Source organism: Trichoderma breve, chromosome 3, assembly GCF_028502605.1.
Source record: "Trichoderma breve strain T069 chromosome 3, whole genome shotgun sequence".
NCBI lineage: Eukaryota > Fungi > Ascomycota > Sordariomycetes > Hypocreales > Hypocreaceae > Trichoderma > Trichoderma breve.
Window position 1 is genome coordinate 84277 of NC_079234.1, and position 14449 is coordinate 98725.

Here is a 14449-nt window from a genome sequence, read left to right on the forward strand (position 1 = left end):
TACTACCAGATGCCTAGTTATGACGGAGTAGATTCACCTTGGTATATCTTCTTAGACAGGTGTTGTAGATAAAAATCCACCCTGATGTAGACATAATTTAGTAAAACGACAAGTTTCCCGTCCCATTTAATTCAGTGCTTGATTCTTCAGTCTTGGGAACAATGCTAGAGCATTTTCGCGGTTCACCTGGGCGGCCAGGGCTGGCTCTTGGAATCGGTACGCGTCCTGCCGAGATGTGTGGAAGTCGATAATGTCATTATTTGCGTACGGAGTATCGCTGCCTTATAGTATGTGGCCAGGCTTGGCAAACTTCTCCAGGATACACAGTACGTTTTCTGTCCCGGCAACGGCCGTGTCATAGTAGAAGTTGCGAGCATCATCCCAGAATGCGTCGGCGTCTTCCTTCGTCTTGTTTAAGACACTGGTCGGGCGGCCGATGAGGTAAGGTAGTGTACCACCAGCGTGCGATAAGATGATTTTGCAGTTTGGGTTATTACGGACCGTCTTGTTGTGCAGCATGTCGATCGCGGTCTGGGTCGTCTCGTAAGGATACCTGATGACCGGCTGTGGCATACCGCTGACCTGGGCGGTATCAACCGGGTGGGTAGGGTGAACAAGGATCACGGCAGAGCGCCGGTTTAGCTCCGCCCAAATTCCCTTGAAGTCCGGATGGCCGAGATAGTGATTGCCCTTTCCATAGCGTGTGAAGAGGACCACACCATCCGCCTTGAGAACGTCGTAGGCATAAGCGATCTCATTGAGTGTGAGCTTCTCGTCTTGGAGATTTGGCAGTGCGGCAAAGAAGCCATATTTGTTAGGCTGTTCATCTCGCAACTTGGCACAGAACTCATTGGCCTGCCGAGCTAGGTTGGCAGAGGCCTGGGGATCCTTCAGGATGCAGGCTCCTGGGGCCGTGAGGGAAAGGATGGAAGTAGTGATGCCGAATTTTTCATTGACTTTTTGGTCCAGCTCAGGTGTCCATTCGGGGATAAACCACCCAGATGGGTCACCACCGGACACCTCGACGGCTGTGGAAGTACGTGAGGTTAGTAGGTATGACATAGAGATTCTAGTGTATGAAACAGTACCTTGGCGGTAGAAGTCTGGAACAAAGTGGTGATGGACATCGATTCTATTGGGCGTCATTGTGATTTGAAAAGGTCAAAGCACAAATAGTTACTGTTAGTGGGTTAAATTTCTTCTGGATGAATCTGGTTTTGCAAGAAATCATTGCCAAACAGTGTTTCCTTTATAGCCATACAAGCCTCAGCTTGCTGGCATCCGCCTCAGAATCTCTCCCCATGGAGATCTTCCCCACAATGCGGAGGTAGAATCCGGGGAAGACATGTAAGGGCGTAGGATGAAGAACTTGCGTTGCGTAGAAATCGGGGCTCTCCAATCGCAACATACGAAATCGCCCTTTGAACCCAACGAACAGCGCAGTTAGCTCCCCTCGCCCGAGGGGTATAGTTTAGATCGCCGTTTGGGTAACCGTACGGCTCCCCGCAGTGTATGCTATGATATCGTGCCCGGGTCTCTATCCGGGTTGAACCTAAGACCCAAGGCGCACCCCCGGATTCAGATCCGGACCCCACTTCGGCTCAGGGATTCGTGATAATGGATGAGAGGACTCCGGATGTCTCCCGCCCAGCGACATACATGTAAGTGGGTTTTCATGGCAGTAATTTTGATGAACAATTAGCAGCGATCGTTTCAGAATCCTAGAATCACGGCAATAGACATCATGAAGGAAGGTACTCCAAATCACGTCCACGATGTCATCATCGTAGGTGCTGGCATTTCTGGCATCAGCGCGGCACATCATATTCAGAGAACACTGCCTGATTCTGAGTATCTACTTCTTGAGGGCCGTGATAGCATTGGTGGCACGTGGGACCTGTTCCGCTATCCTGGCATCCGATCTGACACGGATTTACATACGTTTGGATTCGGCTGGCAACCATGGCAAGAAAATCGAGCCATCGCAGATGGTGATGCTATCGCTCGCTATTTACGCACCACGGCAGAAATGGATGGAATATACAGCCACATTCGGTTTCAGCACCACATAATCGCGGCCAATTGGTCATCGGCGTCGGAGCTCTGGACCTTGGAGGTCGAAGCCAACGGCAGCCGCGTTGAGCTGCATACCAAGTTTTTGATTCTGGGGACAGGCTATTACGACTACAAAGAACCCCTACAAGCTGAGATCCCGGGTCTATCTAACTTCCGTGGCGATCTCGTCCACCCTCAGTTCTGGCCTAAAGATCTCGACTACTCTGGCAAGCGGGTGGTCATCATCGGCAGCGGTGCCACCGCCATCACCCTGCTGCCCAATCTAGCTAAGAAGGCAAGCCATGTAACGATGCTGCAACGCAGTCCAACATACATCATGTCTATCGATAATACAACTGGCGGTTCATGGATACACAAACTTCTCCCTAAGACGTGGGCATTCCAACTGGATCGCTGGATGTTTATGTGGATGATTGTTATCCTGTACAACTTCTGCCGGCTCTTTCCCGAGCGCTCTCGGGCTTCTTTGGAAGGCGCTGTCGCGAAACAACTTCCCAAAGGAATTTCCATGGACCACTTCCGGCCGCTCTACAAGCCTTGGGACCAGCGTGTTTGCTTCTCTCCCAACGGCGACTTCTTTGAGAGTCTCAGAGAGGGCGGGGCGCACGTAGAGACTGCTCACATCAAGACGGTGACCTCAGACTCTATAATCCTCCATAATGGAAAAACACTGGAAGCGGATATAATTGTCACCGCCACGGGCCTAAAGTTTTGCGTTGGTGGTCATATTCGCGTCACTATGGATGACGAAGAGATCAACCTCGCTGACCGCTATGCCTGGAACTCAACGATGTTACAAGATGTACCGAATTTGGCTTTTATGATGGGCTATGTCAATGCCTCTTGGACCTTGGGAGTTGAAACAAGCTCCCGGCTTGTTTGCCGCCTTCTACAGCACATGCGGAGGAAGCGCTATTCCAGCGTTGTTCCGCGTTTGCCCAAGGGAGTTCCCATGGAGCCTCGGCCGATTTGGGATCTTAATGCTACATATGTGAAAAAAGCACAAGGCTTCATTCCCCGCTGCGGCAATATTGGACCTTGGAGAGGACGCACCAACTACTTTGTGGACCTGTGGAAGGCCAGATATGGCAGTATCACCAAGGATTTAGTGTTCCGGGCAGTGAAGCCGTAGGTCGTATGAGGCATATGATAAATGCTTCGGGAATCAGTGCTGTTCAAGATAAAGGACCTCATTATAGATGCCAAGGAAGATACTGTATTTGGGTATAGACAATCTCTCAAACCACAAAAGTGGCACAATATGGAAGTTTTCCAATACATGCGAGGAAATAATTGCACCAGCCTCATTAGGTATTCTAGTTTATATTTAGATGAAGGCCGATATGTACTTGTATCCTAAATTGTCTGTCATTGCTCTTGAACATGTGTGCTGGATACCCAATGTCTCTCGCTTTTGCTGAACGAGGTTATTATCTATATATGTAATTCGCTGGGCCTCATAATATGCTATTCTCGAAGAAACAAAAGTAACTAGATGGCTACTTACTCGTTTGTAATTTCACTATCTTTTATCGTAAATGGAAGGCAATGAAAGAATTATATTCACACTTATAGTAATATCCATCGACTAAAGGAAACCCTCTCACTAATTACAGCCGTATCCATTTGACATAGAAGTAGTAGAGCAACTCTCATAATGATCCTCTAGACTGTAACTGCTGGGAATCTCGATAAAGTCCCTACGGCCGCGCCGTGCCCTTTGCAACATCTACTCTCGCATAACTCACAGTACATTTGGTCCGCTTTGCAACCATCGCTGAGAAAATGGTCTCCTCATCATCTGGGAACCAATTGGTGACCAGAAAGAGTGTTTTCCCATCATCTCCGCCAAGAGTGCATGCCGTTGCATGACCCTTTACATGGATTTCATGCGTGATGTTTGCCTGCTGGTCGAGACGGATGAACTTTTCTAGGCCCAGGCAGCTTAACCACATGCCTCCCTCGTCATCCATACATCCACCGTCGATACCGATAAGGCCGTGGGCGGTATTGCCGACCTCGCCGGTTGGTGAGATTGTGGTGGGAGACCACACCTTTTGGCGGTTGGAGATCTCGCCACCGGCACCAATGTCCCATTTGAGCAGGCCATACCCAAAGGTCTCCGCACAATATAGCGCCTTGCCGTCGGGGCTGATGAATAAGGCGTTGGGAAATATGATGTTTTCCTCAGCGACTTTGACGGAGCCGTCTGTCTCGATGACGAGAAGGCGGCCCGGCCGCGGCTGTTCGCCGTGTAAGACCCGTGCTCCTGTGTCATCAAGATAGACACGACCAGTGTTGTCGATCGCCATGTCGCCGCAGTAGCCAGTCATAACGCCAGACATGTCGGCGTACAGTGTATCTTTACCAGAGGCATCTCGACGGTATAGCTTAGCATCAAACATGGACGAATAGATGAGCGAACCGTCGGAGGAGAAGCACATGCCGTTCGGCTGGTTCTCAACTTCACGGAGCACTTTCTTTTCGCCCGAGGAAGGGTCTATGGTGTATATGATGCGTCCAGTCATATCACTGATATAGAGGAGGCCGTTGTAATAGCGAGGGGACTCGCCAAACAGAAGTCCATAGGCGAGTTGTGTGTGGGTAAGCTCCTTGGGCTCCATCTTTGAAGAGGTACAATGAATAAGATGCGTTTGAGTGTAGTGCCCGAAGCTTGTTGGCAACTTTGTCGCAGCAGGGAAGACAACATGTCGTATTTTATGTATGTCCAGATGGCCGTACTCTGGATCTCCCCGCAACCCCAGCTTCCTCAATCTGGGGCCCCGGATGAGATGCCTAGATGCTAATCGAGATCCTCTGCTTCACCGCTAGCGGATCACACCCGCCTCGTACCAAGAATCGGGGAGGTAGGTATAAACCCCTAAGTTCTCGCCAAAAGTAGGACAGTTGCTGAAGTAATTGAACCAATATCTATACTATTTTTATCTGTAATGGATAGAATTAATATACTAGGATCATAAGAAGGAATTAATACGTTATCTCTAGTCCGTACCCAATCAGTGGTGACTGGCTTTCTCGAGAGATCTTCGGACGGGTGTTCGGTTGGTATGGAAAGGAGTTTTTCGCTCAGTCGCGCTAGCCACCGCCTAGTGAAATTCTTAGAGTCATTCTCCATGGAAGCTTGCGGAGTTGCTTCCGTGGCCTTTCTCCCTTTGAAAAGCCCACTCCGGGGATCCGTACTCCTTTGTCAGCGGTTGTCTAGCTTAAAATAAGCAAAGATTAAGCCAACTCTCTATGATGATAGTTGCTATCCCGTATACACACATATCCGTCCGTTCTACATCAATATCTTTGTTGATAGCGGAGAAGTTTTTTGAGGTAAAAACATGGAACTAACGTGGAGACATGCCATACAAACTACCTAAGTTTTAAATATGGATCTTTACAAAATGTTGGAAAACAAAAGCAAATCTCATATAGAGCTACTCCGTAGACATCTTGAGTTTAATTTGCCTAAACCTTTAAGCCCTCCTCAGTGATTTTCTTCTCCCATTGTCTCGCCACTCCAGCCTCATACTCTGATATCCCTCCATCTTCAATGTCTGGTGGAGGGGCGTTAAACGCGGGGACTACCCGTGTGCCTCTAGCTGTTGCCTCAAATATCGTCCCATCACCGAATTGCGGATTCTCCAGCAACTCTAGCATAGCATCAGCAACATCCTCCGCGCTGGCTGTAATTTCATCTGCACTAATCATGCTGCTTTTGTCAGGATCATCGCTCCATAATGGTGTCTAGACAAAAGAAATTCTGTTAGCAGAAACTCTAATCTCTTTAACGGGGATGAATATACATTTACAGCACCAGGTGCAATAGCAGCCGTGCGAATTCCGACCGTGTCCCGCAAACGACCGAGGCTGCGCACAAAACCGTGTACGCCGTGTTTGCTAGCAAAGTATAATGGTGATCCGATACCATGCACGTATCCAGCCATGCTACCAACGATAAGCAGCGAGCCCGGAATGCGACGTGAGGTCCAGTGGGCAATAGCGAGCTGGCTGAGCCGGATTGGGTGCGTCAGGTTCACATCTATCACGGCGTAGTGACCTGGGTCACCGTCTGCGTCATCTTGTGAAGGACTATTTAGATTTGTCGGTGACTTTGGAGGATTCCAGAAAGAACTCCACCTAGGCTCAAAAATGCCAGCACCTGGAACGACGATATCAATTTGTGGAAAGGCTGTCTCAGCCGCTTGAGTCAACGCCGACAGCTGCGGCCATGATGTGACATCCGTCTTCTTGAATAGCGCGACAGGTCTATTAGCTGATGGAGGTGTTAAAGGATCGTGCGGATACTGCTTTAGAAGTTCCTGGGCCTCTGGTCGCAGGCTTATATCACCAACCAGAACGGAGCACCCGCGGGAGAGAAGCTTCTTCGCAAATGCGAGATTGATGCCTAGTAATGGTAGTCAGTCTGAGGCTGTCTGACACAATGACGGGTAGTTGCACCTGATCCGCCGCCAGTGATAATAGCGTATCTACCTGCTACAGAGAGCGCCATGATATTAGTCTCAGGTGCACAATATCCGATAGGTCGGTCTTTCAGATTGACTGCCTATTCCGGCGCTGCATGTAAACGTCTGAGATGCATTTATGTGCCAGAGTTCCTGGTTACACTAAATAAGAAGTACAGTGGTTTTGAAATTGAATGGCTTATTGAGTGAAAGCCTCTAAACTGTTTGAATGGGATAATGTGATAGTAGGTCAATATTGAACGCATTCTCAAGAGTCAACAGCGCACGCCGGATGTGCTTCCGGAGGTGAGGCCGGATGCGCTTCCGCTAGCGTCGAGCTAGGTCCAATAATACGAGACGGGTTGGTCTACATCATCCTAGAATGCTCTTTTCACGAAACATATTTGAGAGCCTCTGATTGATCATCGTCACTATGCTAGACGACTAATGCTCGGTTCACCGGATGTGGCCATGATTGCAGGTGCCCCGCATCTTGTTTGTGTTTGCCCAACGTCTTGAACACGTAAAGTCCGAAAGTCGCTAAGCGTCCTGCCCATGTTGCCGTGCGAGGTGTTTGCAACAAAGGGGGAAATCGAGACATGGTCAGCGAACAGAAACAAACAATGCGTATATACCCATCACACTGGACTCATTTAGAATGGTGGTCGTATTCTCTTCATGTATAGGTACACATACGAGTTGATACTTAATTTGCGGGCCTGTTTCCTTTTCTTTTCTTTTGCAAACCTCTTGCCAAGCTCTTGGTTAGATGCTTCAGCAGACCCTTTCATCATGTCAATGTCAGCTTGCCGTGGGATTCTGATGGAAAAAATGAGCTGCAAATATCTGTCACTTGGTGATCTCCCATTGCAAGCCAGGATGGGGCATTTTGCAACCCCGGTTTGAGATAAATCCTGCAGTACTTGCGCGTTTAAAGAGTAAACTGTAAGCGGGTATATGATGCCCCCCTTGACTTAGGGCCTTTGAAATCCCCTAAGATCCCCTTACATGTACAGAGTAGGAGTAGTGTAGCAGTGGCTGCCCCATGGGGTATTCTCAGCTGCACATGTTTAGCCTTGGTGAATAGGTACGCGGAGAAAGCGGAGTGCAGTCTAGCGCCACCGTGGGTTCCGGTGTGTCCTTTCAACCATCTGTCATACCTCAAATCCATTTAAGCAGGGTGCTAGAGACCACACACAATCAGATCGTTGTATCTGAATTACTTGCGCGGCAAAATTATTTACCCCGAGTTCAGTTTGGTTTCGCTCCGTCCAACAGATGCCATAGGAGTATGCCAATGGTGTCACAAATGTCGCCACGGTCTACTGCCGGGTCTCCCGAGCCTGGAGGCACTCGTAAACGGCGCCGAACTCCGTTAGCTTGCGATGAATGCCGCGATAGGAAGCGCAAGTGTGACGGCGTGAAGCCTGTATGCGGCGCATGCCGTCGACGAAGCATCACGACTTGCGTCTGGAACGAGGAGAGGGTCAGCAAGATGTGGACCAATAGGTAACGTCTTCAAACCTGTAATCCGATCTCCGAACCCTTCCTGACAGTTTCACAGTTATGTTGAGGGTCTCAGGGCTCGAATACGGGAGCTTGAGTCGTCACAGAATCTTCCATCAAGCCAATCTGCTCATAGCGTTCTGTTTCCAGGGTTATCGCCGCCGGAACCCGCCAATGCCAGTCCGGATATGGAGATGCCTCAACCAATGGCGCAGCCAACGAGCCCACCAGCTGATCAGACTACAAAGAACCTGCCACCTTACTACACCGACGTGCAGGTCGAATATAGACCTGCCGTAAATAACAACCTTCCTGATTCGCCCAAGGACTTGTCGCACTCATTGCGCAGCAAGCCCTCTCCAGCCTATCAAGACCCAGATCCAGATCTTGACGCCAGCTCGGATAGCGATGACACTGATGTGAACGCAATGGGCGTCATAGCTCCCTTGAATAGCATCGGTGGTAGGCGAAACAGGAGACCTTCTGAGTACTTTGGTCCCTCCAGTACTGCGAGTCTGGTAGACAGGGCAAGGAATGCCATGGGCCAACAGTGCCGTAAACACTGGTCTGTGTTGAATAATAGGCCATGCTCCCAATGCCAACATGAGCTGGTCTCTGCCTTGAGCCCGTCGTGTGCTTCATCCGGGCGTTCTCACTCACTCAAGACGGACAGTGCGGTATTTGGCATGACAGTTCCTCCACGCGAGGAAGCCGACGATCTCGTGGAAAACTACTGGCGTTGGACACACTCACTCTATCCATCTATCCATAGGCCGTCGTTCGAAGAACGCTACCGTATGATATGGTACCCTCAGACGGGGCCACGCTGTCTTAACACAGAGGCCCAACCCTTCGCGCCGGCGGGCCTGTATGCCTCCATGGGCGACCGTCTATTCTACTGCATGCTCAACAGTGTGTTTGCTTTAGGTGCCCTCTTCAGCCCCAGGATGGGCCACAAGGACCGAGAGCAGTTGAGCCGCGGATTCTTTGAGCGTGCTAAGAAGCTCATGGATCTAGACATGCTCGCTGCAGGCAGTTTGGCTCTCGTGCAAACGTTGTTGCTCATGAGTCAGTACCTACAGAGCACAGAGATGTCGAGCACTTGCTGGAACATCGTCGGGCTTGCGGTGCGCGTCGCCCAGAATATTGGGCTGCACCACGACCCCAAAACCTGCAACCAGGGTTGCTGCCCATCACAGGCCCTTGACCAAGCGGAGACAGAGATGCGAAGACGGGCATGGGCGGGCTGTGTGTTGTTGGATCGGTAAGTGTCTATCTGCTACCCCCTCTCCGCACTCGGTTGGTGGCTGACCATGTATCAGAGTCCTCTGCTTGACGTACGGGCGGCCCTTGATTGTCCACGCGGCCATGTCGCAGAGCCATCTCGTCCTTCCAGTAGCCGTGGATGATGAATATTTGACGCGACTTCCGGACGCTCCAGGATCACAGCCGGATGAGACACCGAGCCTAACAGAATGTTATGTACAGACTGTTCAACTGCAAGATATCCTCGGCGAGATCCTGACCACGCTGTACCACTCGGATCCTAACCCAAGCCCGGGCTCCTCACTCAGCACTGGAGTAAAAAGTGTTGACTTCCACAAGCTCTTCGCCGTTGATAGTCTGCTTACAGCATGGCATAAAAGACTACCACCACATCTTCAAGCTAGTCGGTATAAGAACAGCGGAGAGCCCCCTACTCTCAACCTATCAGATAGAAAGGTAGTGTACCGTAGACAGGCGATAGTCCTGGAGGTTAGGTATGTTAGCCAGTCCCTCAAACGTATGACACGACAAGTCAGTACTCACAAGTGTGGAAAGATATTTGCACGTTCATTTAATGATGCTCCGACCGGTTTTATCGGGCCTTTGTGACCCAGCATCGCAATCAAGTGAATTGGGCACAGGTTCCATGCAAGATGAGATGGTGCTCAAGGCAGCCAACCTATGCGTGTCTGGAGCACGAGAATTATTACAGCTGATTGAGGATAATATCTATTTCAAGACGGACGTCCTTTCTCCTCCGTGGTACACGGTCTTCTGTAAGTCCCTTCTGGCACTCTGTGGGTCGAAAATCGTGCTTATGTCCCTTTATAGATATACATAGCTGCGCCATGGTTTTTCTCATCAGTCTGCTATGCTCTCCGAAGCACATCCACTGCATGGACGAGGCCTCACTTCTCGAAGGACTGACTCGATGTTTCGCAGCTCTCAAACATTACCAGAGTCGAAGCCGTGCGGCGGGACGCTGCCGCAAGTTTCTCATCTCGGTGCAGCAAGAAGTCTTCCACTACCGGAGTCAGAACGGTTTGTCGTCTCCCTCTAAGTGTTAATATTACGGTCGTCAGGGTAACAAATATGAATGCAGGAGTAATGAACGATTTAGGTGTCCTAGAAACCCCCGGCACTGCAGTCATGCTGGGAGGTGAAAATAGCCATGTACGACCAGACCCTTCCATTTGGAACAAAGATCTACTCTCTCGGTCGGACATTATGCAGGAAGATGTGCGCTTTGATGAGCAGATTTGGATGTATAATACTCCTGATATTGCCTGGCTTACACAAGGATTATATTACGAGGAGCACCCTGAGAACAGTTTATAATCCCCATATAGGGCATTAAATAAACCATCAATAATGTCTCGTTTTCATGAATGTCTTAAGAGTATACTATGTACGTATCGGCTTATTCCTACGGTCACCTTTGAACAAGCATATCTCCCCGCTTGCCGCGAGCCAGCGCGCGGTGTGGTAGCCGTACCGGATCCTAGCCCACACATGCCGGATAGTGATCCGCTCTATGGCAACACCATCCGGAAAATAACGTGAAAAAGTACCCTGCATCCATGATATGTACGAGCTTCTCCATGGTCTGAAATTTAGCTCCAATACAAGGAAGCAGTAACAGTAGCAGAAACCATGTCATTGCTTGAGAGCCGAACGGTTCCTCTGTGGATCGGCAATAAAGCAGTCTTGTCCGGCATTACATTCCCAGTAACCAACAGTGCCACCGGTGAGTCCCTAACGGCACACGGCGCTACACCAGAGATTGTTCAGAATGCAGTGGACAGTAGCTACCAGGCCTTTAACACCTGGAAACGGAGTAGTCCATGGCAGCGGCGGGAGCTGCTCACCAGGGCAGCGAATCTGCTACGAGAGCGTAGAGAAGAAGCGGCAGCTATCTTACGGGCAAGTACAATCATCATTACAATGCTCCACGTGTTCATATAGGACTCTAATCCCTTTCATTACGTGCTTACCACAGGTCGAGACTCCAATTGACGATTTCATGGTCCATCAGATCAATATTCAGACCAGTATTGACCTCTTGGAAGAACTAGCGGGTCAGATCATGCACACCATGGATGCTGTCGTCCAGCCCAGTAAGCAATCGGACGCTATGCTGGCTATGGTCTTCCGAGAACCTCTCGGTGTTCAGGTCGGCATTGCACCATGGAACGCCTCATTATTTCTCGGTATGCGAGCAGTAGCAACTCCCATAGCTTGCGGCAACACGGCGATTCTCAAGGCCTCAGAGAAGACCCCAATGGCTCACCATTTCATCGGTCGGCTTTTTCACGACGCAGGCTTCCCAGCGGGTGTCCTCAATGTCATACAGCATTCCCAGGAAGACGCTGTATCGATTGTGAACGCTCTCGTCTCGGACAGCCGTGTACGGAAGATTAATTTCACAGGCAGCACGGCAGTGGGCAAGATTATCGCAGCCAACGCTGCAAAGCACTGTAAACCAGTTTTGCTAGAACTGGGCGGCAAGTCCGCACAGCTCGTGCTCCCAGATGCTGACCTAGACAAGGCAGCGCAGGCAGCCGCTATTGGGGCTTTCACACACGTGCGTCGGCTCGTATCTTGTTCCTACGCTAGACAAGAAGACTAACATAGGTACGCAGCATGGCCAGGTGTGCATGTCGACAGAGCGGATCCTTGTAAGTGAAAGTGTCCTCGATAAGTTCTCAGAGAAACTCGCCGCAAGTTCGATGCGGTTCAGTGAGAACGTTTGCCCTGGGGCTTCGGTCGAACATACATCGAAGGTCACATCACTTCTAGAGGATGCCCGGGCAAAGGGAGCAAGAATTCTAGGCGGGGGAGAGGGTGCGCATCAAGATGGCTCTTTCTTGACACCTCGGATCCTTGTCAATGTGACTAGGGAGATGAAGATCTGGCATACTGAAACATTCGCCCCAATCGCCCTGCTCATCCCTTTCAGCACAGTCGACGAAGCTGTAGCACTGGCCAATGATACGGCATACGGCTTATCGGCAAGTGTCTACACGGCCAACATCCCACTAGCAATTGAGATTGGGCGGCGTCTTGAGAGTGGTTCAGTCCACATCAACTCCATGACAATCCATGACGAGGCGCATATGCCTCACGGAGGCGTCAAAGAGAGCGGTTGGGGCCGATTTGGGGTGCCTTGGGGTAAACATGATCTGATTTTGCAGACCGTACTTGGACCCATGCTAACGAAAGCCAGGATTTGCCGAGTTTACACAATTAAAAACGATCACCATCACAGATACGCATCTGGCAGGCTAAGAGGGAGTTTTGCGAACAGTAGCTAGCTTAAAATGCGACTCAGTATAAGCCTTACATTAAACATACATTATAGTAGTCGTTGTATCTGGAAGACTTTCTACCCACAGAATCCTAGTTTCAGATTGCTACTAGTTAAATACTTAAAAATACTGTTTACATTCGTTTCAATGTTGCCCAATGAGTCCCAAACGGGTGGAGCGACGGGAGTGCTTCCGGCCCACGAAGTAAACATTAGCGCCGCACCTCGCCCAGTATATAGCATGCTTCTGCTCCTTAAGCCAATATTTTTCTAGTTGACTAATCCCTCTTTTCTTTTGCTTGAAGTTACAATAACTTCTGTCTCCAAATGGCAGCTCCGAGAAATATCCGTACGAAAGCCTACGTTGTGCAGGGTGAAGGAGATCCGTTCACTCTCTGTGATGTTGTCTTGGACGAGGTACAACCAAACGAGGTGCTAGTGGAGATCTGGTACACAGGTATATGCCATACCGTAAGCATTTCGGCTTATTTTGTTGCCTTCTCGTTCTGTTAATCTCCTGTAGGATGTTGTTGTCCAGCATGGTGGCATGCCACTAGGAGGCTACCCAGCTGTTCTCGGTCACGAGGGAGCTGGCGTTGTGAGGTGGACAGGATCCGCAATCAAGGATAAATCTTTGAAGCCAGGAGACAGTGTACTGCTTTCATTTCATTCCTGCCGCCAATGTAGATTCTGTCTCGAGGGTCGGTGTGGCACATGTCCACACATGACGGAGACCAACTTTGTCCGCCCTGCCCGTCGAGATGCCGGAGCAAAATCACCAATATCACTTCTAGACGGCACAAAGGTTCATGGACAGTTTTTTGGACAGTCATCTATGAGCAAGCTGGCCGTCGTCGCAGAGGCGAGCATAATCAAGGTTGATGCGAGGCCAGAAGAGCTCCGCACATTACCTCCCATGGGGTGTGGCTACCTAGCAGGTGCTGGAACTGTGTTTAACGTGGTAAAACCACAGGTTCAGGACTCTGTAGCCGTTGTGGGCATGGGAGCCGTTGGTATTGCGGCGATGCTGGCTGCAAAGTCTCTCGGGGTACGACACGTCATTGCTATCGATGTTGTTGAAGCCAAGTTGAAGGTGGCATCCTCTCTAGGGGCAACACATATTGTCAACTCGGCAGCAGAGCCAGATTTGCAGACCGCGCTGCACGCCATTATCCCGGGTGGCCCAAACAGTATTATAGACACAACCGGCTTGGTCGGAGTGCTCGAGGCCTCAGTGAAAGCTCTCGCTCATGGCGGAACGCTGGCTCTAGTGGGAGTTCCCGCTCCAACTGCAACCATGCGAATCAATGCGCTGGATTTGCTGCTGTCGTGTAAACGAGTAATCGGTGTCATTGAGGGAGCCACCGATCCGCATATTGTATTAAGTTCCCCACCCTTACTCTCATATTTGTAGGTTTGCTAACCTTTCGACCTACAGCTAGTTCCTAAGCTTTTCGAGCTCTACCGCGATGGAAAATTCCCCGTCGACTGCTTGGCAAAAGTTTATCCAGCGGAGCAACTTGACAAGGCAATCACGGACCTTGAATCGGGTCTGGTAAGTGCTACGACTTAGAAAAGAATTCAGGTTATTAATGAATCTTAGATTGTCAAGCCGATCCTGTCGTGGGAGAATTTGTACTGATGATGATCTGGTTACCGCTGAATCATTTTTTTTATCTTACATACAAGCCAGTTTAAAGAAGAACGAATTGTACACACCTTTTTCATAAAATCTAAAAAAGCACAATACACTTAGTACATATTGAAACCCTTTTAGAATAGTTCCATTTATTGTGAACATAACTGTCCGCAACAGGTCAGA

General features: G+C 49.8%; 7 protein-coding genes across 7 annotated transcripts; 4 read left to right on the top strand and 3 right to left on the bottom strand.

Annotated features, from left to right (window-relative positions):
- Window positions 1–282: 282 nt before the first annotated feature.
- T069G_04442 (amidohydrolase domain-containing protein) lies at window positions 283–1146 on the bottom strand (the record flags this gene model as incomplete). Its single annotated transcript, XM_056171652.1, has 2 exons — window positions 283–1028; window positions 1089–1146. The coding sequence occupies 2 exons, from the start codon at window positions 1144–1146 to the stop codon at window positions 283–285; spliced, it is 804 nt and encodes a 267-aa protein (XP_056028510.1).
- Window positions 1147–1744: 598 nt separating this feature from the next.
- Window positions 1745–3208, top strand: T069G_04443 (flavin-binding monooxygenase-like domain-containing protein; the record flags this gene model as incomplete). Its single annotated transcript, XM_056171653.1, has 2 exons — window positions 1745–1786; window positions 1868–3208. The coding sequence occupies 2 exons, from the start codon at window positions 1745–1747 to the stop codon at window positions 3206–3208; spliced, it is 1383 nt and encodes a 460-aa protein (XP_056028511.1).
- Window positions 3209–3776: 568 nt separating this feature from the next.
- T069G_04444 (SMP-30/Gluconolaconase/LRE-like region domain-containing protein) lies at window positions 3777–4700 on the bottom strand (the record flags this gene model as incomplete). The annotated part of the gene is made up of 1 exon (XM_056171654.1): window positions 3777–4700. The coding sequence occupies one exon, from the start codon at window positions 4698–4700 to the stop codon at window positions 3777–3779; it is 924 nt and encodes a 307-aa protein (XP_056028512.1).
- An 850-nt stretch (window positions 4701–5550) lies between these two features.
- On the bottom strand, window positions 5551–6595 carry T069G_04445 (short chain dehydrogenase domain-containing protein; the record flags this gene model as incomplete). The annotated part of the gene is made up of 4 exons (XM_056171655.1): window positions 5551–5829; window positions 5889–6174; window positions 6223–6490; window positions 6544–6595. 4 exons carry the CDS (start codon window positions 6593–6595, stop codon window positions 5551–5553), a joined length of 885 nt encoding a protein of 294 aa, XP_056028513.1.
- Window positions 6596–7857: 1262 nt separating this feature from the next.
- T069G_04446 (fungal specific transcription factor domain-containing protein) lies at window positions 7858–10658 on the top strand (the record flags this gene model as incomplete). The annotated part of the gene is made up of 8 exons (XM_056171656.1): window positions 7858–8057; window positions 8113–8849; window positions 8895–8922; window positions 8968–9318; window positions 9377–9814; window positions 9876–10096; window positions 10152–10361; window positions 10423–10658. 8 exons carry the CDS (start codon window positions 7858–7860, stop codon window positions 10656–10658), a joined length of 2421 nt encoding a protein of 806 aa, XP_056028514.1.
- A 315-nt stretch (window positions 10659–10973) lies between these two features.
- Window positions 10974–12608, top strand: T069G_04447 (aldehyde dehydrogenase family domain-containing protein; the record flags this gene model as incomplete). Its single annotated transcript, XM_056171657.1, has 5 exons — window positions 10974–11243; window positions 11320–11437; window positions 11477–11904; window positions 11963–12481; window positions 12543–12608. 5 exons carry the CDS (start codon window positions 10974–10976, stop codon window positions 12606–12608), a joined length of 1401 nt encoding a protein of 466 aa, XP_056028515.1.
- A 346-nt stretch (window positions 12609–12954) lies between these two features.
- Window positions 12955–14269, top strand: T069G_04448 (zinc-binding dehydrogenase domain-containing protein; the record flags this gene model as incomplete). The annotated part of the gene is made up of 6 exons (XM_056171658.1): window positions 12955–13098; window positions 13151–13382; window positions 13422–13504; window positions 13601–14005; window positions 14066–14182; window positions 14231–14269. The coding sequence occupies 6 exons, from the start codon at window positions 12955–12957 to the stop codon at window positions 14267–14269; spliced, it is 1020 nt and encodes a 339-aa protein (XP_056028516.1).
- Between the last annotated feature and the right edge of the window lie 180 nt (window positions 14270–14449).